Source organism: Zootoca vivipara, chromosome 8 (genome assembly GCF_963506605.1).
Source record: "Zootoca vivipara chromosome 8, rZooViv1.1, whole genome shotgun sequence".
Classification (NCBI taxonomy): Eukaryota; Metazoa; Chordata; class Lepidosauria; order Squamata; family Lacertidae; genus Zootoca; species Zootoca vivipara.
In genome coordinates this window covers 83,020,430-83,047,255 of record NC_083283.1, presented here as the reverse complement: position 1 = coordinate 83,047,255, position 26,826 = coordinate 83,020,430, and the positions used below count along the sequence as shown (strand labels likewise).

The 26,826-nt window shown below is 47.4% G+C and overlaps 1 protein-coding gene across 1 annotated transcript; it reads right to left on the bottom strand.

Annotated features, from left to right (window-relative positions):
- Positions 1-6: 6 nt before the first annotated feature.
- FCHSD1 (FCH and double SH3 domains 1) lies at positions 7-24,001 on the bottom strand. The gene is made up of 20 exons (XM_035103486.2): positions 23,849-24,001; positions 22,685-22,782; positions 21,802-21,847; positions 16,832-16,905; positions 14,746-14,890; positions 14,438-14,574; positions 13,787-13,850; positions 13,491-13,619; positions 12,819-12,941; positions 8,727-8,825; positions 8,517-8,633; positions 7,596-7,703; positions 5,976-6,137; positions 5,142-5,270; positions 4,440-4,523; positions 3,895-4,072; positions 3,401-3,606; positions 2,755-2,833; positions 2,380-2,438; positions 7-966 (listed from the first exon to the last, which is right to left on the bottom strand). Exons 1-20 carry the CDS (start codon positions 23,867-23,869, stop codon positions 901-903), a joined length of 2,124 nt encoding a protein of 707 aa, XP_034959377.1. The 5' UTR covers positions 23,870-24,001; the 3' UTR covers positions 7-900.
- Between the last annotated feature and the right edge of the window lie 2,825 nt (positions 24,002-26,826).

Here is a 26,826-nt window from a genome sequence, read left to right as displayed (position 1 = left end):
GCATGGGGTGGGGGTGGGGGCTGCTTTGCTCAGCACAGATCCTGGAGACTCTCGTGGCTCCGGATAGGGTTTCCCCCTCGCTAGGAGACCAGAACCTGGCTTGGGAGATGAGCCAACTAAAGACTCCCCCAGACCCTGTGATTTCTCGTCTTCTGTGTTCTAGTTAAGCCATGACCGAAGGCCACCTCTGCCTTCTCCCTACATCTTTTCATGTTTAAGTACAGTGTAAACAAAAACTAACCCTATTAAAGTTGCTGAAGACATGCAGAATGGTGTCTGTTTATTTGGTCAATACCTGCCCATCTATTGCCTCTCAAGGATACAGCACAGGCGACAGCTCACTCGGCAAGGGACAGCAAAAGAACTGCCGGCTACAAGAAGAGCAGCAGACCCTGCCGTTGTCAATAGTTCTGACAGACAAAGTGCAGACAGATGCTAGCTAGCAGCATTTAAAGCAAAGGGAGAGACCTGCTCCCATTCTCAAACCACAGAACAGGAAAAAAGGAAATGCTTGGCGTTGTCTCGAGTAGCAGTCCGAGGAATGGCAAAGGCCAACAGAACTTGCCATTTCTAGGTCCCATGCTGTGGGGCTCGACCCCAGTGCAGAGAGAAAGACAAAACACTTGTTTTCAACATTCCCATTCTGGTGCAGTCCATCCATCTGAGCATGTACTCATGTCCTGAGGTAGCCCATCGCAGCAGTAGTAGCAGCAGCAATAATCCTCCTCTCAGCACCTCCGTCCCACTGCTAGCTTGCTGGTGCTGGAAGATGTGAGCACAGGCTCAAAAGCAGCTAGAGGCACCCAAGAACGCCAAGCAGAAACGGATTTGCTTGTGGCCCACCAGCCCCCAAAGCGCTCAAGCCTTCTTGGGAAGCCAAGTCCCTGGGCAGATGTGGATTTAATCGTGGCTGGGCAGCGAGTCATCTTCTGGAGCCTTCGACGGTGGAGGTGGAGGAGCCCGAACCTAAAAAGAAAGGGTGGGGGAAGGCAGCATTTCTGAAGGGTGTAAAGTTCCTGCACTGCGTCTTATGCCCACAAAGGGACAAACTTAGGACCCTATTAGTGTTTTTCTCAAAGTCTATCAAAAGGAGTCTGGAGTATTGCTGACATTTATACTACACTTTATCTCCCATTTTTTAAAAACATCTACAGTGGTACCTCTACTTGCAAATAACTCTACTTACAAATTTTTCTACTTACAAATGGAGCTCCGTCCGCCATCTTGGATGCGGTTTAGATAGGATTTTTTTTACTTACGAATTTTTAGATAGGGTTGCTTCGACTTACACATTTTTTCTCCCAATGCATTCCTATGGGATTCGACGTACAATTTTTTTTCGACTTACAAATGTGTGTTCGGAACGCATTAAATTCATAAGTAGAGGTACCACTGTATATGAAACCGTTGGGAGAGATCACCAGGGGGTTTGGGTTGGGTGTCCACCAGTATGTGATTGATACCCAGTTCGACCTACTGCTTAAATCGGAACCAGTGAAGGCAGTGAATGTCCTGTGTGAGTGTCTGGAGACGGTTGGAGGATGGGTGGTGGTCAATGGATTGAGGCTGAATCTCTACAAGACAGAAGTACTGTTTCTGGCAAACAGGGGGCAGTATTGGTGTTGACCTTTAAAGCCCCAGATGGCTTCCCTATATACCTAAAGGAGTGTCTCCACCCCCCGTCGTTCAGCCCAGACACTGAAATCCTCCTCCAAGGGCCTTCTGGAGGTTTTCTCGCTGCCAGAAGTGCAGTTATAGGGAACCAGGCAGAGGGCCTTCTCGGTAGTTGCACCTGCCCTGTGGAATTCTCTTCCATCCGATGTCAAAGAGATCAAGATTTATACAACCTTCAGTGGACACCTGAAGGCAGTCCTGTATCAGGAAGCTTTTAATGTGTGATGTTGTGTTGTGTTTTTGTATATTCATTTGGAAGCTGCCCATCAGATGGGTGGGATACAAAAATTATCATCTCAAGTTTCATATTCCCACTCTACTTTTCTTCCCTCCCAACAGAAGACTGACAAACTCTGGTTACCTCCTGTAATGTGGGTTCAAACCTTCAGTTTCTCCAATATAAATTCTTATTAAGGTTCTAGTAGAACACAAACCTAACAGGCAAGGGCTGACTACAAAGCCCCACTCGTGTGTAAGATCTAGATGGACTGAGCACTTCCCTTTTTTTGGCAAAAATGGAACATTCTGCCTTTTTTCTCTACCTGAGAGATAAATAGGCTCATAATAATTAGTCAAATTGTGTCAAAGATTAGATCATAACCTACTCATATGTGCTCATATGTGAATGAACTTTTTTGTGAGTGGCAGGGATAAAAGACAGGGAGACTGAGGCCATCCCATCACAGCATATGGGCAACAACTTACTGGGCGAATGCGTGGTGCATTCAGCTCAGGGGAATCTTGCATGTTTCCTTGCCAGCCACCTGGGAACACATAAAAACATTAATGACTACACTCGTGTGGTGCAGAGCAGCTAAGGACTACTGACATCCTGGCCCTTCACTTGGTCGGTCGGTTGGTCTCCCTCCCTCCCTCCCTCCTCTCCAGAAACACAAACAGGTTTTCGCTCTCCTTACTAGAGGTCTGTTCAAGGCCTCAGTTTCAGTCATCTAAAACAACATACTAGAGATCTGTATGTATCATCACTTCTCTCTAACACAACTTGACTATTCCAGAAACCACCATTTTTTTTGTGGGGTGGGGGAAAGATTCCAGATGCTGGTTTCTCAAGTAACTCACCTGCCAGCAGAATGTCTGGAGGAGATGCGTGGTCAAGGACTGGAGGGGAGAAGGCTGGAGGAGATGGTGAAAGCAGTTCCTGAAACAAGCAAGCCAAGCTGCCGTCAGACTCAAAGCAAGCGAAGCAAACTTCTAAGACACCAAGTGGAAAAATGAATGTGGGCCGAGTGTATCCCCCTGTGTTGGAGTGGGAACCAGGTTCAGCGGGGCTCAGAAGAAAAGAGCACCTCTGCACATGCTCCAAGGGTTCGTGCTGTATTCCGGAGGCATCTAATGCTCAGCATGACATCAAAAACAAGGTGCCGTCCTTCTCTAGCTGGAGAATGGGCAGGGGTGGTGATAATAACTTTATACCCGGCTGCCAAACCCAGGAAGACTCCAAATTAGCAAGGCATTGTTATGCTTCCCCTCTGAGCACCTCTGAAGCACAGCAGGACTGCTCAACTACCTCCTCAGCCCCAAGCTTCTAGGGTGCCTTGGCATGCTTCCTGGAGGCAGGAGGGACACGTGCTGAGGTGTGGGATCTGTGGATCCCAGTCACTATTACCGAGACTCCTGGGCCCTGCCAACTGCAACAGTCCAAACACTGTTTCCCTAAGGAGGCAGACAAGCTGACCTGCCCTTCCTGGGCCACCCTGGGACTCACCTGCTCAGCTCCCTCTTGAGCGCCAGTTATTTCTTGCACAACCAATGAGGGGAAGACTCCGATTCTCCCATTGAAGTCTCCTTTCCAAAAGCCATCATCTACTGCTCCCTCCTCCCGGGGCAGCACTCGGATGATGGCTCCCTCGGGGAAACTGAGTTCCTCGGAGCTCTGCCCTTCGTAGTCATAAAGGGCTCGCACCAGGGAAGCTGCAAACAAACAGAGGACACAACTGGTCTTACAAAGCAGGTGGGGTCAGCAGCCATTTACTCTGTTGGGGGAAGGACAGGATAAAAAGCGTATATAAACTGAACCCTTTCAAGTGCAGGCAGGCCGCCTCATCCACTAGCCAGGTTGGGCAGCAGAGGCTCCCTTGGATTTTTATCACAGGAGATCTGACAGGCAGGGCAGAAAAGCTATGCCAGGCCCGTATCTTCACACCTCTGCCAATAGCTCACAGCCCCCACAGCCCCCCCCACTACCCCAGCAAGACGCACCTCCAGGCTCCAGCATCAGGCCCATGCTCATGATGTTTGTCAGCTCCCTCTCCAAGGCTGCATCAGAGGACTCTTCCTGGGCGTTCCCATCTGGGGCTGGGTGTCCCCTGCTTACTGAATCCATAAAGAAGAGGTACTTCTCAGGGACGTACCCGACCTGTCCTGCACTGTTACGCGCCTGAAGTCAGGTAGGAGAAGTGACACTAAGAAACATATTTGGACAAGCGTGCCCTGGTGCGATCCTACCATGTGTGGCTGGGGAACACATGGGTAGGATTGCAAGAAGCCAGCCTGCCTCCTCCAAGGCTACAATCTGGGTTCTGCTCTCTTAGGTCCAAAGTGCTCAGCTTCTATCTTGGACTGGCATTACTGCCAGAGATGGGACGCCCAATGGTTCCATGTGTCCAAGCATCTCCAGCATGCCTTACAGAGTTGCTCAGCACCCATTCATACTCTTGCTTAGCACCCTAGAGGCAGATTTTCACGGAAGGTTTCCCCAAGTCCCATTGCAGAGAGAGAACCTGACTGAGTTTCCTTATACGAACCTTGACCCATTCCTCCACATCGCCATCTTCAATGACCTCCAGCTCCTCACCCTGCGCAATGGAGAGCTCATCTGATTGGCAGGCCTGGCAGAGAAGAACATACGTAGAGTCACAACAAAGTCCGCAGCAGAGTTCTGGTGTGAAAGGTCAGCTGGGCTGAACAAACAGCAGGGCCTAGAGACCCATAACAGGCCCTATTGAGATGCAGCCTGACTCACTCAGGCATCAGTGACCAGCCATGGTTTCTCACCATGAGAAGGAGTAGCCATGAGCCTCAGAGGAATAAGGTTCTTTTCTTCCTTTCATAGGTGAGGAAAGGAGATTAGAAGCGCCTGTTATCATTTGTGGCAAACCCATGCATGAAAACAACAGGCTTATTGCTGCTCCTTCCAGCATCATGAAGCCGTGGTTTGTTATGTCTCAGATGTGCCACTGTTTGACATTCCCAGGTACAGAGTAAGACACCAGGAATCGCTGTCAGAATCCAGGTAGGTGTGGGAGTGAAGACATTTAGCCAAACATCTACCCCATTTTCCCAGCTCTACTCCCTTTGTTTGTTATCGTTTACATCGCTTGCTGTTAAGAAGCTCAGCTGAAATTCTGGCAGTGCCCTCGCTGAAGCCCCTGAAAAGCCACCTAGGTTATTGTGAAGGGCATGCTGCAAGCAGCAATTTATATTTGGGAGATGAAAAGAAGTATTACCTGGTATGGGAAAAATACTCTGCATGATGAAGGATAAGCACGAACCAGGCTTGGACTTGGTCTCGTGTCCTCAAACAGTTCTGAGTTGTCGTCATAGTCATCAAACTCAGCAAGATCAAAGTCTTCTGCCTGATGGAAGATTGATTACTGTCAACTATGGGAAGCTAAAATGACAGGCCAATCAAATACAGTGGTACCTCTACTTACGAATAACTCTACTTACAAATGTTTCTACTTACGAACGGAGCTCCGTCTGCCATCTTGGATGCGGTTTAGATAGGATTTTTTTCTACTTACGATTTTTTTCTCCCAATGCATTCCTATGGGATTCGACTTACAATTTTTTTCGACTTACGAATGTGTGTTCGGAATGGATTAAATTCATTAAGTAGAGGTACCACTGTATAAAGAAAAGGCAGCTCCAGGCCAAAGACACAGAATCTCAGATCACTGGGGGTGGGGGGAGAGGGTTTTACTCCAAGGAAACACCACATCACAAAGAGAATGGGGAATAGGAATATTTGCCCAGATTCTCCCCAAGACAGTCTTCAGTCAAGCAGGGGGAATGGTCCCAGTTTCAGCAAGAGAATGCAGACAAGTCCGAAAGCACCTTGCCGCCCTTGGGCTGAAGGGTCTCTCTTTCCCTGAAACTAGTGTCTCAAAGATGCCCTTTTCAGATGTACCGCCAACCGCACAGAAGCCTCTTCCATGTGTTGTTCCCATGCAGCAGAAGGTCGTGTCTGAATGATGCAGCAACAGGCACTGGGCATGGGGTGGGGGTGCAGCTCTTTCCAAGGGTTTGGGAGCTGATCTTTGGGGAGAGGCAACTCTTACCGTCGGAGTCGAGCCTCTCTCAGACCTGCGAGCTTCGCTGAGCCGCCGCTCTTGCTCCATTTCGTCCAGCACCTGCCCCATGCTGCTTGCCAGCCAGGTATCGACATCCAGGCCAGCCTGACGCAGGAGAGCTAGCCGTGCCTCTGACTTCACCTTGCTGATCTAAAGAGAGGGCAAGAACGGTCCTGTGATCAAGCAATGAATCAGCAATTCCTTCCTCAAACAACTGTCACATCCAACCACAAGCAGAACAAAGGAAACGACAAGCCTGGTCTTTCAAATGAAGAAAAGCAGCAGTATGGCAGATTAGGATTGCCATTCAGCACCAAGAATGCCACCTTCTGAATGACAGCCAGAAGCCAATGATGCCCTGGCAGCAAAGGCAGGAAAGAAAGCTGCCCCTCCTCAATTACAACCCAACCTTCTTTCTCCTTCTCTTTTTTAAGTGCAAAGTCCCACAACTGCCTTCAGTCCTCTCTACCCCTCTGTCTGGGGTTCTGTTTTTTGACCGTAGGAGTCTGTCCAAAAAAAGAAAAAGAAAAGGCAAGAATCCCACCGGGCGCTACAAGCTCTTGGTTACACCTAACTTGCACATTTTATACATGCTGGCCAGGAGCCAATCATGACATTTGCCTGCAAAACACTTAGGAACCTAATACAATGGTGCCTCCTGATGTTCTGAACCTAGGAATCTAATTCTGCTATTGATTTTGAGGGACCCAGGTGGCGCTGTGGTTAAACCACTGAGCCCAGGGCTTGCTGATCAGAAGGTCGGCGGTTCGAATCCCTGTGACGGGGTGAGCTCCCGTTGCTTGGTCCCAGCTCCTGCCAACCTAGCAGTTCGAAAGCACGTCAAAATGCAAGTAGATAAATAGGAACCGCTATAGCGGGAAGGTAAACGGCGTTTCCATGTGCTGCTCTGGTTTGCCAGAAGCGGCTTTGTCATGCTGGCCACATGACCTGGAAGCTATACGCCGGCTCCCTCGGCCAATAATGCGAGATGAGCGCGCAACCCCAGAGTCGGTCACGACTGGACCTAATGGTCAGGGGTCCCTTTACCTTTACCATGCATTTGCCTCCTTTCCACAGCATCTTATACCCTCCTTTCCCCTCAATGTAAGACCAGAAATTTCTTTTATTTGAAATCTGGTTTATCACACACAAGGCGGAGCAATAGAGATGAGAAGCTGGTGGAAATCATTTTCCAAATATAGATCCACCCGTGACTGGCTAACTGCATCAGAAAGGATAAAACATCAAAGTCTCAATATGATGATGCTTTAACCTGTTTATTCTGGGATGCTACCTTTATTTCACCTCTTCAACACGTTAAACTTTACAGAGCATGGAGATTCTAGCCCCCTGGCTATAAAACACATTCAAATGGGGTGACAGGCTGGTTACCTTCAGCTGGAATTTTTCTCCTGGGCAATGCAGCCTGCTCCTTTCCCTCCTGCAATATTTGCTGTCAAGTCAGCAAAAGCACCAGAAAGCACACATACAGGACACAAATGCCGGGAGCCCGCAAGGGATATCGATGGCACAAAGCAGACAGCTTCAGACAGACAAGCATTGCTGACCACTCTGGAAAATGGACAGGCAGCCTTCAGCCAGACGCACCTCAGCCTTCCGTAGGTTGTCTCTTATCTCCTCCATCCTCTTCTCCACGGTGGTCATCTCTGCCTCAGGGGCCTGCTGCTGCCTCCTGGCTTCCATTCTCTGTAGAACCTGCTCAACCCAATATTGAACACTTAAGTGATCCCAGCATCATTCTCAGGGCAAATTCCTGTTTTCTTGTCTCAGGAATCCCGAAGGAAACCTTGTGTCAGTCTTTGGCCCTTGGAATTAGAATGGCCACAGGAACGTCAAAATTTGCAATAGGCCTCATCTTCTTTAATGGAATTATAGAACATTTTTTGTGGATGCTGAGGTGAAATCATTAAACAGGATGAAGTCTGTTCTTCTTTTTAGAGTGAAAAAATCATTAGAACAGAATAACTGGCTGGGCTCCTGTCTTGGGGAAACATCCCCTGGACTCCTAGGAGTTTGCTAGATTCTCCTCTGCCAGCTTCAGAAATCCAAGGGCTTTATCCAGTAGAGGGGGGTGGGGGGTGGGATTGCCTGGAAATCTCCATTTCTGACAGCTGCTCCTCCCCTTTCAGGGAAAAAGGGCCCCAATTCTAAGGAAACTGCCCAAAAGCAAAGGGAAGGGAAGGGACTTGCCAGTGAAAGTAACCACAAGGCCCTGAAGGATTGGAGCCCCACAAAAACCCTGCTCTCTTGATCTAAGCAGGAAGATAACTGTGTTTTTTTTCCTTCAAGGGTCAAGACAGGGGTTCATTTTACCCTGCCCCCAGACACCGATGGGTGGATTAACTCTTCACAGGATTTTATGCTCCTCCCCATTTCATATCCATCCACCCAAATAATGCAGAAGACAAAAGTACAACCAGAAAAAGGGGATTATTCTCCCTAATTTCATGGACAAGTCCTATCACATGGAAAGTGTTTCCTGGGAAATAAAGCCTGGCTGCGGCTCACCTGCTCACTGACAGTTAGTATTTTGTAATCCCTGGCTGCTCGAGTGGCCCAGCGACGTACTTCCTTCTCTAACCCGCTCTCCCCAAGGCCGCTGCCACTTTCATGCAGAAGAGAAGCCTGGGAAGAAATAGGCTTGTTAGCAGCCCTGTCCGAAGACCCCCTTCTCCTCCTCCTGGGCGAGGGCTAGGGGAGGACCCGCTTCTTTCTTACCACCTGGTCAGCTCCTGCCGGCTGAAAGGGCTGCATGACCATTGCTGAAAATGCAGCATTATCCTGGAGGAAGAGGAGGAGATTCTGCTCCTGGCACACCTGCAAGAACAACCAGAAAGGAAAGTATATCAAGAAAAGAACGTCTGAGAGATGCCAATCCAGTGTGAGAGAAAGCTGCATTCACTGCATTACTGCCAGCCTGTCCTTGCTGGAGGAAATGCTGCTGGCAGGGTCTCTGCTCAAACATTCCTGCTGTTTCTGTGTTTCCAAAGAGCACCTGGCAATGCTGCCTTGTTCAAAGTCTCAGTGGTCCAGCGTTTATTTATTTTATTTTATCAAACACAATTCTGATGAAGAACATGCACTTCAAGTGCACATTTACAATGTTCTTCATCAGCTAAATCTCAGGGCCCAACTCAAATCACTCAAGGGCCACTTGTAGATTTTTACATCCTCAAGAGAGCCAGACTGGGACATGGGTGGTGCTGTGGTCTAAACCACAGAGCCTAGGGCTTGCTGATCAGAAGGTTGGCAGTTCGAATCCCCGCAACAGGGTGAGCTCCCGTTGCTCAGTCCCTGCTCCTGCCAACCTAGCAGTTCAAAAACACGTCAAAGTGCAAGTAGAAAAATAGGTACCGCTCGGGCAGGAAGGTAAACAGTGTTTCCGTGTGCTGCTCTGGTTCGTCAAAAGCAGCTTAGTCATGCTGGTCACATGACCTGGAAGCTGTCTGCGGACAAACGCCAGCTCCCTCGGCCTATAGAGGGAGATGAGGGCCGCAACCCCAGAGTCGTACGCGACTGGACCAAACAGTCAGGGGTCCCTTTACCTTTAAGAGAGCCAGACTACATCAGTCTCAGGAAAGTATTTCTGACATATTTGATGCAGCATTTTCTTTTTTTAATCCAGTTATCTGTCATCACCTCTTTTATCTCTGTGCTAATAGTGTATATTCATTTTTCTCTGTATGAGTAAATGATATCTCTGTAATTATTTTATTTGTTTACTTGTTTATTAAATTTATATGCCACCCTTCATTCAAAGAGCACAGGGCGATTTAAACCATAAAAAATATAAAATGAGAACACAAAATATATAGCAGAAAAACAAAAACAAACCAACAAAACCCCCCCCCCCGCCTACAAACACATTTAAAAGGCCATAGAATGTTATTCAGCCAAAGGCCTGGCTATAGAAAAACATTTCTGCCTGGCACCTGAAGATATGTAATGAAGGCGCCAGTCGAGCCTTCCTAGGAAGAGCATTCTACAGACAGGGAGCCACTGCAGAAAAGGCTTGTTCCTGAGGCTTCCGGTCCAGCGCCAGCGCCGATCGGCGGGGTTTTTGTCTCGCTCCGAGACAGCCCGTCTTCGCTAGAGGGGGGAGGGCAGCGAGAGCGACGCTGCACCCCTTAGAACCTTGGGTCGAGCGTCCCGGGGGCGAAATTGCTCAGCGGAGCCCCAATCCGGACTCCCCAACTCTTCGGCAGCCCTGGTAGAGCGCCGGAGCGAGAAGGGTTGAAGTCGCGGGGGCCATTTTGAGCGCCATCATTGCTCTAGCGGAGAGAAGCTCCGAGCCGGAGGCGGGGAGCGCTGGATTCTTCCAAAAGAAGAAATCGAAAAGCAGGACTGTAAGTAACATCGGCAAATATTTTATTGGAACTTAATTCGAAAATTAGGTGAGAGAGGGGGGGAAAAGGAAGCCACCTCCTCCCACCGGTAAATTTAAGAGACAATAAGTAAAATACCCGATGCAGTGATCTAAAGATTTTGGTCTATAAAGATAACCTCAAAGACTGAAAAGAGTCCCCCTTGGAGGCAGGGTAAAAGGGGGAGAAGAAATTTGTTTGAAATTCCCTGCAAAGAGATAAAAAACATTCAGAAAAGCCCTCTCCCTCCCCGGGAGCAGGCGACCCAATCATTCCAGCGAAGGAACGAGGTGTTTTACTGTATAAGAAAGGACTCTGTTTCCATCCTTGGATTTTTTGGATCTTATGCTACAAATCCATTGAACATTAATTGGAACTTTTTACGTACTTGGAAAATGCAGCCAGTTGGTTAAAATGTGCTGGAGGAAAATTAACAGTGACTATTTCCCACCATTCAAGATAAGTGCTGACCTTGACAGGTCTGAATCATGTCAACAAAAAGATATTCCCCGGAGTTCCAGCAGGCTGTCTTAAAACTCTTAAGATGTCTAACCTCTGAATCATGCGAAGAAGAGATAGAAGTGCAGGAATCAACGCAGCAATTACAGGTGGTGGACAGTGAAAATGATTTTTTAGAAGACAATGTTGATGAAGAATGTATGGAAATTGAATGCAAAGACAGTGATGAGGACAATAATGAAAATAACGAGGAAACTACAAAACAGAATGAGGTCCATCATGACGGAGAAAATGACTCTTCAACGCAAAAGGACATGAGGACATTCCCTCTTTTGTGGAGGAAATGCCAGGAGCTGATAGATCTTCAGATTCATCATATGGGAAAGGAAAAAGACAATCAAGAAAGAATGAAAATTCAGGGGGGATGTAAAAAGAGTGGGGTGATAAAACATGGGAAAAAAGGGGTGGGGTGAAAAGAGAAATAGATTGGTGACTATTAGGACGGATTAAAAGGCTGAAAACTGGACTGTGGATTGGGACTTTGCTGGAGGAGAGGGAGTGCCGGGCCTTGGGGAGAGGAGGGTTGTTAGAATAAATATATTGTAAATAAGAATTGGGTATGGAAAAAAGGTTTGAAATTAAGGAGGTCTATTGAGGGGAAAAACCAGGCTAGGGAAGAAAAATAGATTGTGATCAGATTGAATTAAGATAGTTTATGAAAGTGATAAAAATTATGTTTAAAAATTTGTATGTAGATTAAGATTTGGAAAAAAGAAATTGTCAAAAATGATTTGCAAAGGAAAACCGGGAAAGGGGAGGTTGGGGAAGCCCCTACAACAATGTTTATGGAAATGAATATGTATTTTCTCTTTTTTCTTTTTATTCTGCTTTTTTCTCTTTTTTCTTTTCTTCTTTTTTTGGTTGTTTTTTTATGGAAAAGTGGTTGGGCGGACACTCCCCTGGCTTCTCCCTTGTATTTCCGGGGCTCCTCGGTGGCAGGGGGGGCTTTGGGATGGGGGAGAGGGGGGGAGAACAAACCCAATCCTAAAATGAACCATCATCGACTGTTCACCTTCATGGGACCCGCTCGTGGCAGGAGGGGGCTTGTGGAGGGGGGGACGGAAGTTGGTGGAATCAAATTATGTTATGTATATTCCTTTTGTGTGTGTGTGTTGCTTTTTTGTTGTTTTTTCAAAATTTAATAATTTTTTTTTTTAAAGGCTTGTTCCTGTGTTGCCACCCTCTGACCTCAGATAAGGATCACAGGGTCCAGGTCGGTGGTCCTCAAGGTATTTGTAACTCCACCCATTACCCCTTATTCACCTTTCTTATGCTACATTTTCCTGATCCCACCATCTCTCAGTTGCTCCTCCTCTCTCCACATCCCACAGTGCAATCTCCTCTTTTTCTGTAGGTTTCTTTTTATCCTATCTGTAATCCATCCCAGTCCTCTAGATCTCTGTGGCCTGTCTGTTACCATCTTTTCCTTTAATTTTCCTTGTGCTCCCTACACCCTATCCCACCTGCTGGTGGCCTATAAGGGCCCACAGGTTATTACACCAAAAGGTTGAGAAGGTCTAACAAGGTGGTTATCATTTTATTCAGACTGGTATCAAATAAAAGCACTTGAAGTTGCTTAACTCGGAAATGAAGACCTAGGGCTGCCACAAGTTCATTTGGGGAATGGCTGTTCCACAGCAACACTGTGACATGTACGGTGGGGGAAGAAAGTCCACACTTGCTGGGCAAGAGAATAAGGGCCAAAACGGAAGGGAAACCAGAGATCCATGATTGTATTTCTCAACTTTTCTTCTTCTTTTTCAGAAAGCTTTAGAATAGTCACAGAGGGCCTGGATTTCTATTGGAGGAGATCTGAAAACATCAAATGTAAAAATACACCTGTATTTTTCTCCCAATAGGAGAACAGCAGTTTTGGGGATACCTTGCAGACCCCTAGAAACACAGTCACCTATCAGTGCCTTGTTACCTGTGCAGATGTACCTAGAACACGCTGGAAAAGTTCCTGTGTGCCTTGGCAGACCTCCAGCTCTGTCTTGCTGATCAGGGTCAGCTGGTCTCTGAGCCGCTCGTAAAGGTCACCATCCAGCATCTGACAAAACACAGATCAAACAGGTTGGGTAGTGCAAAGGGAGAGGAGGAACAGGAAGGGAGGCTCCTCCAGGGAGAGATCATTCCACCCAAACTTGCTGCAGTGCAGGCAGTCATCCAAAATCAGGCAACTCCCTACACTCACTGAGAGAAAAACAGGGACCTATTTGAGGAAAGGTATTTGTGGGATTGGCAAGAAACTGGGAAACAGAATTTGGTTCAAGCTAAAATCCTGCGCAGCAAAAGAAAAGACACCAGTATGCGGCACTCCAAGCATTTTAGGGTAGGCTAAAAACATGCAATTCTCCCCACCCCCACATTTATTTTTTAAAGGGACACAGCTGCAGGAAGGTGAAATTGGAAATTAGGGGAGTGTGTGTCAGTGGAGAGGAAGCTGTGTACCACTGTCCCTTCCCATAGAGTTTTCCTGCTCAAAGTTATGGCCTGCCACAGCTGCTTTGCATGCAAGCGGTGCTATACAAGAAGCTGCCCAGGTCCGCAAAGTTGTCCTCAGAGGAGGAGCTGTGCAATGTAAGAAGAGAGCTCTTACCTTGAAAACAGCAGGCAGCTCCACATGGATGTAGTGCTCCAGGTGGGCACTTGCAGCCGCCAGAGTCAAGAGGTACTCATTTCGTGCCACCACCAGCTGCTGTGAATTCTCTGCCAGCTGCACAGAGAACTGCAATGAGAGGAACAGAGGGCCATGCACTCGGCATTTCAAAGACCTACCAAACCCATGCCCCACATCGGAAAACACTCTGCCAGCCCACTGTGCGACGGGCGCACCCCTCAGGCCTCCGTAACCCACTTCAGTGTCCCAGTGGGCTGGCAGGATGGGCCTCTGACCTTGGCGCTGAGCTTCTGCAAGCTGGCCTTCGTGTGGAATATGCCATGGTCACTCTTCCTAAGCCTGTGGAGGGGAGGGAAGAAGAAGAAGAAGAGTTTGGATTTGATATCCCGCTTTATCACTACCCGAAGGAATCTCAAAGCGGTTAACAATCTCCTTTCCCCTCTTCCCCCACAACAGACACCCTGTGAGGTGGGTGGGGCTGAGAGACTTCAGAGAAGTGTGACTAGCCCAAGGTCACCCAGCAGTTGCATGTGGAGGAGCGGAGACATGAACCCGGTTCCCCAGATTAGGAGTCTACCGCTCTTAACCACTACACCAGGCATCCCCAAACTGCGGCCCTCCAGATGTTTTGGCCTACAACTCCCATGATCCCTAGCTAAGAGGACCAGTGATCAGGGATGATGGGAATTGTAGTCCAAAACATCTGGAGGGCCGAAGTTTGGGGATGTCTGCACTACACCACACTGGCTCAGTTTCCACAGATCCCCTGGATGCAAACCACCAAGTGATCTCAGCTCTGGAAAGCTCTACCTTAAGTCCCAGGCCATGGGAGACCTGCGAGAACAACAGGGCGCAGCCCACCGGGACCCCCTGGCACTCACATTTTGGGATTCCCCTGCTTGGTGGGTAGGGAACCGTGGGCTCACCTGGCATCCACATCGGCAGCCTTCTCTCGGGCTACCTCACTGGATCGCTCAATCTGTGTGTAATGCTTCTTGGTTTTGCTGACTTCCTTCACTGTCTCCAGCAGTTCAGCCTGGATATTCAGTAGCTGGTCCATGCCCTAGGAGAGCAGGTGGGGAAGTGGTCTGGCAGTCAGCATCCTGCCCTCTGCCAGCTGCTGCTCAACCCCTTAGCGGAGTCTCAAGGACCCCTTCCCATTCCAGAGCCAAGCACGGTTTCTCTGTTCCCAAAGGCTTGCAACTAGGACCCTCCTAGCCCACCCAAAGAGTACCTTTTTGAACAAGTGTTCTTTTGACGTACGAGCGGTTTTAGCTGCCTCTGCACTCACACTGCGATAATTATCGGAGGCAGCCAGCCTGGAATGACCAGAAGAGACGGTGCCATCGATCACGGCCTTCCAGACTCCAAAGACACTCCTGCAGAAATATTAGAGGAGGTCAAGGCGTTGCCAGCTTTCACCAGCCCCTGCTTCTGATTTCGTGAGGTCTGAGGACTCTGTCCTCCAGGAACGCCAGGGCTTTTCAATTCCTGACAGCCACTGCACTAAGCAGCATGGTATATGCAGTACAAATCGGCCGGCTGCATCTTTCTAAACATTTGCTGATTTGCACTCAGTCCCCATTAGACTATGTCAGTGATGGTGAACCTATGACACGCGTGTCAGACGTGACACGCAGAGCCCTCACTGCTGGCACACGCTCCAATAAAACCCGGATCCTGTTTTGTTGCTGCTGCTGCTGGTAGCCAGAGATTGGTTTTTTAACCCGTTCTGTGCTGGTTTTTTTGGTGCTTTGGCAGACTATGTCAGTGCTGCGTGTTAGTTCCAGTGAAGGTATTATTCGTCATTTATTTCTGTTCTCTTTCCCCCCCCAAAAGTGCAGCAGCTTTGGGGCATCCCCCCAAAAACACCCCCCAAAAAACTTTGGTCAGCAGCCCCCCCCCAAAAGCTCAACAACTCTGGGCACTTTGTGATAAATAAGGAGTTTTTGGTTTGTTTAAATAATTAGTTTTTGGTTTATTAAATACAGTTATATATTACAATTATACATTTTTGTTATTTAAACTATAAATATCGCGAAATTATGTTTTTTTCTCGAAGTGACTCACCACCCAAGTTATGCTCGGTTTTTTGGCGAATTTTGGCACACCAAGCTCAAAAGGTTGCCCATCACTGGACTATGTGCACAGCGATATCTATCAGCAGCCTCCTGAAGTGCTAAAACCACTTCCTGAGCTCTTTGAGTATAAAGTCCCATCCAGGCTCAGAGCTTGTGCTTCATTGCATCAGCTTCTCTCTCCACAAACCACCCCCCCCCCAAGATTCTTAGAACTTGCCTTGGGGTTAAATTTGAGGAAGCTCTATCGAATGGCTGCATTAGACCAACAATTCACAAGGCAACAGCATCCACTATGTCAAAGTTCAGTTGCCTCATTTTCCTGCCAGACCTGTGTGCTCCGGTCGCCAGCTTCTCCCATCTTGCTCCTCACATCCTTCCACCCATTTCCTGAGTCCGGTTGTTGTGCCCACATCCTCATTTCCCTGGAAGGATGGCTCAACGCTGCTTCTTTACTTCCTCCCACCTGCTTTCTTTGCTGTCCAGCCTCCTTCCTCCCAAGTAATACGGTAATGAGGAAGAAAGCAACCAGGGTGGCACTTTTGCTTCCTGCACTAAAATTCAAGGGCAAGCACAGATACTGCAATGACAGATGTCCTGATTAAAGAAAGGCATAAAGCCACAATGCAATATCAAAAACCACCACTCTTTCTGCTAAGAGGTTTTCAACATTACAGGTTAAGGAGCTGAAAAGAAAGAGAGCTGGGCACTCAAAGGAACAGCCGCCACATTTCCCCAGGCAGATACATGACCAGGGGTCAGCAAACTTTTTCAGCAGGGGGCCGGTCCACTGTCCCTCAGACCTTGTGGGGGCCCGGACTATATTGGGGGGGGGGAATGAACGAATTCCTATGCCCCACAAATAACCCTAAGATGCATTTGAAATAAAAGGACACATTCTACTCATGTACAGTAAAAACATGCTGATTGCCGGACCGTCTGCAGGCCGGATTTAGAAGGCGATTGGGCCGAATCCAGGCCCCGGGCCTTAGTTTGCCTACCCATGTACATGACCAAACACACATGTAATTAAACACTGTGGTATTGCTATTTGGCCTACCCTTGAGAACAGCTGTAATCAGAGGTGGATTCAGCTGAACACCAAGCTTGGGAGATAAGCGCAAGACTAAGACATCCCCCTTCTCCTCAAACGCTATCCTTTCCAGCTGTGAAGCCAGGCAAGCCCTTTCCCCAATAAGCAAGGCAGCTCAGCTCCTTTCGCCACAAAGCCCAATTCCCCACCTGGAGACACTGGCGACGTTCCAACCACGCTGCCCGTCTCTCTTCTGGTACTGACTTGCCAGCCTTTGCAATGCCTGTAAGTACATACAGTACAGTGTATTTATTTTGAAACATTTTGTGCCCCACCTTTCCACCAATGTTCAGTCTGCAAGATGGACATGAAGAGTAGTTGAAAACGAAACAACAACACAAGCCAGCCCTCCCTCTCCCTGAAAACTCCTGCAAATATGGCCACTGGCTCTTTTGGGGTATCCCTCCCCATCTCGCATCCAGAAAACTTAGCAGATGAATCACCCAGGGTGTTTGTTGTGGCCTCCCTGCTGAGCTGCAGATGTAAGAATGGCCTTCAGCGGCTGTCTCTTTCTCTCCAAAGCAGTCCCAAGAAGAATAGGAAGATTCTCCAGCTCCATTAGCTATTATCAGCAACTATCTTCTTTATTATAGGTGGCCTGGGGAGCACGGCTGAAGCTAAGCAGGCCTGGCCACTGCCTGCATGGGAGCCCACTGAGGAACCATGCTAATTTGCAGTGAGAGAAAAGTAGGACTGCATAAAAAATGGAGAACTTTATTAATTGCTCGCCATTCAGAGCCCTGCTTATTCTGTTTTCCCATGGTTTGGATGCAGGGTGTGTGAGACCCCACCAACATCCACCAGCTGGGGTCAAGTGCAAAATAGTGCCTTAGAAAGAGGGACACCCATACAGTAGGAATTCGGGACCCCTGAGTACATCTCAGTTCAGGAATTTATACATAGTACCAAAACTGAGCTCACAGTCCTTTCACACAAAAACCTATTCCCAGTTCCCCCTACACCCCAAAGCACCCTAATTTGGGGGGAAAGTTGCTGTAACAGTTGGAACTCATAAGTCATTGGCAATCTACTGCAAATCACCCAGAGTTCCTCCAGTAGATCTGGACCTCCCTTTTCTATCCACCCCTGTTTTAATGGACCAAGACAGCACAAAATTTGGCTCTCTGGAAACGCCTTTTCCTGGGACGCAAGTCCTCTTATTTGCAAAGAATAATATAAATGGTATGGTCAAAACAACAATTCCTGTGGACTGATCATTTGTCACTTTGCCCAGTTAATGCACAAAGACTTGGCCTCCACTCCCCACCCCTTCTTATTTGCTTTAACTGACAAGAAAATACTGCACTTTTGGTAATCCTGTGGAGGCCCCAAATGGGAACAGGGGCACAACTTAATTATCAGATGCCTCTTTTACCTCCTACTGTACTTAATTATCAGATGCCTCTTTTCCTTCCCAACAGTTAAGTATCACCTAAAAGGGCCAATATCCATTTTTCATAAATCTTAAAGATTTTGTCCCAACTCTTCTCCTTCACTTCTTCTATATGTATTTGCTATAGGGAAATATCTTTGCCACTTAAGGGAGAAGAGTATAAAAGGAACAAGCATCTGATAAAGAGCCTGGATTGTGTTGACATGGCAGCCTCCGATATTACTGGTTTGCTGAACAGCAGGGTGCTCTCATCTCAGGGAAGATGCTCAGGGTCAGGCACATTGTGGAATGTTTTGCACCCTCCTTACCCATGGTGTAGAACATGAACTGCAGGAATTCAATGTGTTGACTGAGCACATCCAATTCTTAAAATAAAACCCAACGCAGGTGTGCTCAGAAACTCAAAACAGCATAAGGCAAAGTTATCACTGATCGAAGGTTCAGAATACTGCCGTTTCCTGACAGTAACTCAGAGTCAGTTCATGCGACGATTTCCCCCAGGCATGATGGTTTTGCTGTTTTAATTGCTTGCTTGACAAGCCCCATGTGGCACTGGGAGTAGCAAAGAGGTGCACCGCAGTAGCAGTGCTGAGTCAGCACCAAGCCAGCCCTTGCGTGAGAAACACTGTCAGTGGCTGTCCCATCCTGCAAGGCTCACAAGCCAAATGCAGCCGAACTAAATGCACACATTTTGCCCAGTCATCAGCTGCGCTACAGGGACCACACTGATCTTGAAACACCAAGGGCACTGCATTTTCAAACACCTCTGCCACTGGAGCCCAACTGGCTAGGGACAAAAACAAGAATAAAATATAAAATACGGATAGATACGAAAGAGAGAGGAGGTTTCTCCCTGCCAAATATTAAATTATATTATGAAGCATTTTGTCTGTGCAGGTTGAAGGAATGGTTGCTACTGAAGAACCCGCATATTTTAGATTTGGAAGGTCATGATAATATTTTTTGTTGGCATGCTTATTTGTAGTATGAAAAGGTGAAAGTACACAAAGGCTTCACAAACCATATAATTAGGGGGGAAATGTATAGGATATGGGATAAATATAAAAACTTATTGGAGACTAAAACACCACTTCGGCTTTCACCTTTGGAAGCCATAGCAGTGAAAAAGAAAAATGAAGCGGGGGTTTGGGGAACAAATATCACAACTAGAGAGAGACCTGTAATGAAATGTTAAAGTGATGTCTAAAATGTTATTGGAATGGGAGACAAAGGACAAACAAATGAAATCTTCCGTGATACACTGGGCAAAAGATATTGGTCATAATGTAGAAATGGAAACATGGGAATGATTATGGAATACGAATATTAAATTTACTGTATGTTATGGTTTAAGGGAAAATTATACGAAAACATTATATAGATAGTACCTAGCACCTAGTTGGTTTGCAAAAATGTATAAATCAAAATCGAATAAGTGTTGGAAATGTAGAGAAAGAAGGTACCTTTTTCTATATGAGGTGGTCTTGCAATAAGGTTAAAGCTCACTGGGAAATGATATATGATGAATTGAGAAAGATGTTTAAGATAGCATGCATGAAAAACCAGAAGCTTTTCTCTTGGGAATTATGGGATCAGAACTACCTAAACAGTATAGAAATTTATTTATGTATGCGACCACAGCTACAAGAATGCTATTTGCCCAAAAGAAGAGGAGGTCCCAACGAGAGAAGAATGGATACAGAACATAATGGAGCATACAGAAATGGTGAAACTTACCAGAAGAATAAGAAATCAAGATAGCAAACTTTTTAGAAAGGAATGGAAATGGTTTATTGAGTATTTACCAATAATCTGTAAATAGATCAAGACGTTGGCAGGATTACTGTAAAAATGCAGTTTCAAAAATAGATATGAGATATATATGAGAATAGATGAATAAAAGAATAAGTTAAGACAATCTGGAGTATGCAGGGAAGGGCGAAAATAAATGTAACGAACTGCAGAAAGAGGTGGAAGAGAGTCGAAGTCAGAAATGTTAAAATTGTGGTTGAGTAATTGTTGTAATGTATATAAATGAAAATAAAAAATAAATAAATGCACATTTGGCTTAAAAATAGAAGAAATAATGTTCACAAATTTGGAAAAGCTGCTGAAAAGCAAGCTTCCTCACGATGGATTGGCACACACAGCTATCCGCCTTTTTGCATTTACGGGGTCTCCCCTCCATGGAGAAAACGCAAGTCCCAAACGGTCTATGTGAATCCATGTCAAGGGTAGTCCAACAGGAGAGTAGATGCTAACATGGTGTTAACTTGAAAAGGACCAGAAGAATCATGTGGCAAAGCCTTTCCTAAAAAGTTCATGCAGTAGCGGATGGCAGTGCATGTTCAAATGCTCCCCTATTTCAGCACACAGAAAACCAGCCTTATCCGAGGCAGGCTAGTTTCTAGAGGCATAGGATTAGTTCATACACACAAATATGCCTTAGTTTTATTTTAAACCAGGAAAATTGCCAGTAGGGGGTGGGGGAGAAAGAAAGAGAAGAGGAGAGGAGAGGAGAGAGAAGAGGAACAGGTCATTAACAATTTCCTTGCCTGACATTTCTCTACGCCAATGACTTTTGGAGTTCCTTTTGAAAGTGCATATTGGCTTATCTTGTTTTTAAAAAAGTGTTCAAATGCAACATATGAGTTATGGCTTTAGATGGAGTAATATTCAGCAGTCCAGAAAACTCTTAACACACGAACATGCTGAATACAAGAATCAGACCTAAAAGACATGTTTGTCCCCAAACTCATCTTCCATGTCCAGTTCTAGACAGGCAGAGTGCCTTGGAGGACCCTTCCAAGGCCAGTCCCGTTACAGTTATGTGTAACCCCCCAGGTGGATGGCAACAGCACTTATCAACACCAGTGAATGGCTCGCAAGAATCAAATGGGGAGGAATGAAAAGGATGCTATCCAACAAGATGACAGAAGATCAAATGCAGAGGAGTGATATGGTACACCAAGGGATCACTTTCCTACTCACGTGCAATCCCAAGTTGAGACTTCAAGAGATAATGGCCCAAGCCTCAGTGGGGACAGCCAAACGAAGCCATCTATGTGTGCAGTGGCCAGAGGCAACCAAGAGAGAACCAGAGATTAGGCAGGAGGGCTAAAGGGTAGGATTCTGTCAGCAACACTCAGTAATGTGAGGACGTAAAGCCTAGTGGCTTGTTGCAACACCACTGCTGAGGAAGTTAGGCCTTCAGGGGCATGTTGGTTTGATAGCATAGCCTGGGCATAACCCAGGAGGTCTCTCCAAAACATGGCCCAGGTGGGAATCAGATCTACGGTCAGACAAGTACCACTTCTTATTTCAAGTTTTTCTAGTGATTGCAAGACCCTTTGCTGTACAAGTTCCAGCTGCAGCTGACTCTTCATCAGCCCACTTCCAAGTATAAAAAGTCATAAGAAACAGCTGCAGCCGGCTCTTTAAGTCTATAAGCTCCAAGGAAGAGCTCAAATGATTCTTGCCTGCTCACTGGGTCACTTCCTTCAGCTAGGGAAGAGTGCTGGCTTACAATGGAGGGCACAAGCTGAGTCTGTATCCATCTCTTGACACGACTTGTTAGAGCTCTAAACCCTGGGGAAATGGCCGCTGCTAAGGCCAGACACTTTTGCGTTATATTCACCACTACCACCCCGCCATGATACACCCAATTTCAATGGGAGCATGCAACATATTTCAAGCAAGCAGCTCAGAAGCCTTGCATTCTCTCACCTGCCCATACTCCCTCTCAATGGCAGATCGCTGCTTGCTGTACGACCTGCAAGCAAGGAGAAGACAAAGGGCTATGAATAACCACACAGCTCAATCTTCTTGCACAATCAGAATCTAAGGGCAAGTGAACAATCTCTCTTTCAAGATATGCTGGGTGAAGAACTCTGGGACTCAGCGGGAGCCCAGCTAACATGAACCCAACTCCCCCTGCATCTGTAACCTCAGAAACTGCATGGTGCTTTTAAAAACAAGTTCCAAATAGTAATAATTATGAAACAACAATTAGTGTGTCATACTTCCCTGACAAAAGATTCCAGAGAAGACCTTGACTGAGCAGTTTTCCTAATAACCCAGCAGCTCACATTATTTTAACTTGCATGGCCTCCCAAAAGGGGGGGGGCTGCTGAGCAGCTGTTATTTTCGTTGGCCCTGACATGCCTCAATCTTGCGCAGTAATGGCTCAGGTTTGAGGACATGCTACTCAACCTCCCTCTGCTTTGTCCAGTAATTCCCACGTTTTTAAATCTGAACCCCGGCACTGATCCACTGGAAGAGTCCCTGAAGCATAACATACTAGCTTCAGGTACAGAATCAACACAAATGACTGCTGGATTTATGTAAGCAGGTGAACAACACTTCTAGCTTAAGGCTGATGCTCTTTACAGGCTAAGCCTCTTGGATAAGGAGCAGGAGGCTCTTGGAAGTTCATGGATCACTCACTAGCGAGCAGTCAGTCTCCATCCGTTGCTTCCTGAGGAGGAAGGCTGTCTTAGGCTGTTTAACAGGTGAGGGAAAGGGTAGCCTTTAGGCCTGTGGTGGAACCTGTTCAGGAGCTTGCCCAGTTCCCAATTTCTTCTGACCCCCTGCAGGCTCGGTTTGTTACCTGATGTCTTCTAGGAGTTCCAGCTCCCGTTGTTGCTTATTCTGCAGGCTCGACAGTTGCTCTATCAGGCGCACCTTCACTTCCTGGGTCAACTTAACCTGCAGAAGAAAGAGAGTTTGCACCTTATCAATGGCAAGAGGCCCCCCTACAGGGCAAGGAGCAGACAAGCAAACACACCTAGAGCAGAAGGAAAAGGAACCCACTATTTTGCACAGGAATTGAACCTTAAGACTACAAACACAGAGGCAGTGGGAAGAGGATCAGCAGGACCCCAGTAACAGCTGCACTAGGGGAGGAGTGGTGGGCATAGCTGCCAAGTTTTCCCTTTTCTCACGAGGAAGCCTATTCAGCATAAGGAAATTTCCCTTTAAAAAAGGGAGAACTTGGCAGCTATGGTGGTGGGCAGAAGCTCCAGGAGCTCAACCCACATGGTGTAGCAATAGCGTCTAGAAGCCCCTGGCTCAAATCTTGCTTGTCATGAACTCAGTAAGTAGCTTTGAGCACTCCTCCTGTCAGTCTCTGCAAAAGGGTTGTTGCAAGGATGACAAAGTAGTGGATGCCAAGCGCTTTAAAGACAAAGGCTAGGAATCACCGGTATGATGCATGGAAGAGTCCAAGAGGTTAAGGGGGGGGCTCCATGTGGCTCCTACAGGCACTGTGGCACCTTCCTCCAAGAGCCCCTCCATCACCAGCCAAGCCCCTGCCCAATTTTTGTACTTAACTAATGTTTGTTTGCTTTCTTGTTTGGGGTGGTGGTGGTTGCCCCTTCCCCTTCGTTTCATTTGTTCTGAGGTGTGCGTAGATGCGCCCCCCCACTCCCGCGTTGTCTGGGAGGAGCTTCTGCACATCTCCACGGTTTTCTCCTTCTGCGAAATGGGTCGTTTGTGGCGCCCGCAAGAGCTCATTCGATTTCCAGATGTGCCCACAGTTCCCCAAAAGTGTTTTTTTTGGGGGGGGGCGCGCCCTAGTTTAGAGCCTGACGCGGCGCTGCCAAGGAAGCCGCCCACTTCAAGATGGTACGCGCACGCCCTTTCAGGCTAGGGGCGGAGAGCGAGCGAGCGAGAGCGCGTCTCGGGGACCCCGTGGCCCCGACTGTGCCAGGGTGCCAAGGAGGGCCCTCCCCGCCCGGCTTCTCCTCCGCGAGCCCGGCGCGCAGGGACTTACTTTGCGCGGCGGCGGCTGCATGGCGACGGGCTCCTGGGCGCCCCGCTTTACCGCTCCCTTCGGCCGCCCTCCCGACCTCGGCAAGCGGCTCCAGAGCACGGCTGCGGCGGGGAGGCGAGTCCGGAACTGCCGCGCCACCCGGTTCGCCAGGCTCCGCCCGGCTCCGCAGAGCGCCGCCCGCCCCCGGCCGCCTCCACGCCGCTTCCCACGGGGCGTTTTCTTGGGGCTTCGGCGACTGGAAAGGTCAAAGGAGGTGGCTGGACTGAGCGCTGCGCTGCCTTTCGGGAACGGGCTGTTCTGTTAATGCCAGGGGCCGCGCACTTCTTATTGCAGGCTTTTAATAGATCTCATATATATATTGTTTATATTATTTATGTTAGAGCATCAGTACCCCGCTCTCCAGCCAAAAAGGCTCCCAAAGCAACTTCCATGACTATTATAGCCTACGGTTTTTAATTGCTGATGTTTAGTTGTTCTAATGATTGTTTCCCCCTCACCCCTAGGTTTTTAGCGGTTTTTATTTTATCTGTAAGCTTCATTGAGCCCTTGTCTTCGGGGGGAGGGGGAGGGCGGAGTATAAATTAATAATATATAATATTATAACATAGTATCATACGCAGCTGCCTCACTCCAAAGCAGGGGGATGTCCTGAAAAACGGTTCTTCTCTGCGCTTCTTTCAGGATGGGGAAGAGTTGGAGCAGACAGGTGAGAAGAAGGGAATCAAGGCTGGGCTCATTGGAGGAAAGCAGGGGAAGTTACAAGCAAAAACAAACAAACAAACAAAAATGTCCCCCCCAAAAAATCCCCCCCCCAAATTTAAAACTATATTTCCTGCCCCCCCATTGTACTTCTGTTTAAACTTAGAGGGGCTCCTGGAGTCATTCCTGTCAATCTGTGTCTGACCAGTTCCAGACACTGCTCAGCCAATCCCAACCCCAAAATATTGCTACTGTATGGCCAAGACATTCCATTTATTTATTATATTTATCAAATTTATATACCGCCCTTGGCCTGGTAGATATTTCTGAATCAAGAATCTGTGCTGTGAGTGGGAAGTGACACCTACACAACCAGGCCCTAAGAGTCTGTTGACCCCGGACCCTGTTCTGGCTGCTGCCACCTTGGTTTGACTTCTGGCAAGTCCCCTTGTTATGGGGGGGGGGGGAGGCTGCTGGTCCACTTAATATTCCTCTACTTTATTCCACATTCTGGAAAGAAGACAGAGAAGAGAATTAGCCGGGGGGGGGGGGCGGGGACGACGACAATAGTTTTGCATAGGTCTTGAATTTTTGCGGGTCCTTTGTGAACAGTCCTGTGAAGCACATTAAAGGCTAATCAAGTCAAGTTACACTTGGAGCAATCCCCAGGGAATGCAATTGGGTTTACTGGGTAGTTATTGTGGTATGAACCTACACTAGAAATTGTGACAGCAGCTCTGAACTGTGATGAAACAGGTGTGAACTGCAATGTTGGCTGTTCTTCATAACGGAGGGTGGTAAGGAGAGAATGGGGGCCACACAACCTTTCTTCCAGCAGAGAAGCAACTGTGACAACAGGCACTCCTGAACCAAAGGAAGATGCTTTGTGCTAAATATTTGCATTGGCCACCTCCGACCTCACTGGTCCTGCCAGTTCCATTGATCTCCGCCTGCTCTTTTGATCCCAACTGCAGCTCCCAAAGCTTCTTTTCTGCCATTGTAGTACTTTTTAAAAGGCACACTATGATTTTGAAGAGGTTTCTAAATAATTTTGGGCGATATCTGGCAAACAACAAGAGACCAGTTGTCAGATCGTTTTCTGAGTAACTGCCCTTACACCACATCCATGCACCCCAGGTTGTACTGTGTGGGCTGGCAGTAATAGACAAAATGACATTGTCCTCCTCTTTATATGAGAAAATGATTCATGCCCAGCCTTGTCACTTGTGGCAGATTAGCACCACCTCGTGGACAGATGTTATTTGTACAAATGCTCCTCTTTCATTTAGGTCGCTGGCAAGGGAGGAGCCTTCTAATCATAGGGCAAATCTTACATTTTGCAGTGTCTGCTTGCAAGAGCTTCAGCCAGAGTTATCTGCTTGCATTTTGATAAAGTTTCCACAGGTTGCAATACATCTGAGCTGCTTTGTGTTTTGGGCTGACCAGCTGTCAAAGGAGGTGCGGGAAGTATTTGTCTTCAGTGACCATAAGAAAGCATTTCATAATCCAGCTGGGCAAAACCTTTATTAGAACCAAGCAAAGTGACGCAGAATTGTGGAAAGCTTTTGAGTTCCCCAGAACTCCAGTCTTTGATTTAACAGGGCCAGGGATTAATTTTGGATGGTGTAGTATAAGGTTACCAGATTTTTTTCCAGGGATGAATCCAGGGACACTTTTCAACTTCAGTCGAATTCAGTGGATTTTGTCAGGGGACTGATTTGTAAATCCAGGGACTGTCCCTGGGAAATGGGGACGTCTGGTAACCTTAGATTAGCTAGATAGTGAAGGTACCTCTGACCATAAGGTCCAGTTGCAGACGACTCTGAAGTTGTGCGCTCATCTCGCTCTATAGGCCAAGGGAGCCGGCGTTTGTCCGCAGACAATTGCATATTTACGTGGTGGAGATGGAGACCAACCTTTTGCCAACTGATGCACAGAACAGAATCTTTAAAGTCAGATCATCCTGACATCCTGGCAACAGCAGGAGCGCCTTATCTGGAATTGAACAGATTCCAGAGTGTCTTTGTTCCTTGACCTTGCTCTATCTTGGAAGATAGACATTCCAATCCGATGTGCCGGCAAAGGGGAGGGAAGTACCTGGCTCTATCTTCTGAGACAGGTAAACCCCCAAGGAAAGGAATTCAAAGGGTCCATGTGCCTGATACTGCCTTGAGAGAGCTCCTTGTCTGCGTCTTTCTCCATAGTATACAGTAGAAGAGAACGACTGGCAGGCAAGGAGAGAGAGAAAGATACCGCCGAAAGGATCTTGGAAGTTGTTT

What these genes read in the sequence shown, in the direction of transcription:
- FCHSD1 (XM_035103486.2), bottom strand. Translation starts at nt 23,869, where the DNA reads ATGCAGCCGCCGCCGCGCAAA. An exon ending in AGCTGCCTGCTGTTTTCAAG is followed by an intron (nt 12,942 to 13,490) that starts GTAAGAGCTCTC and finishes GTGTTTTGTCAG; the next exon opens with ATGCTGGATGGTGACCTTTA. An exon ending in ATGTGGAGGAATGGGTCAAG is followed by an intron (nt 4,073 to 4,439) that starts GTTCGTATAAGG and finishes ACCTGACTTCAG; the next exon opens with GCGCGTAACAGTGCAGGACA.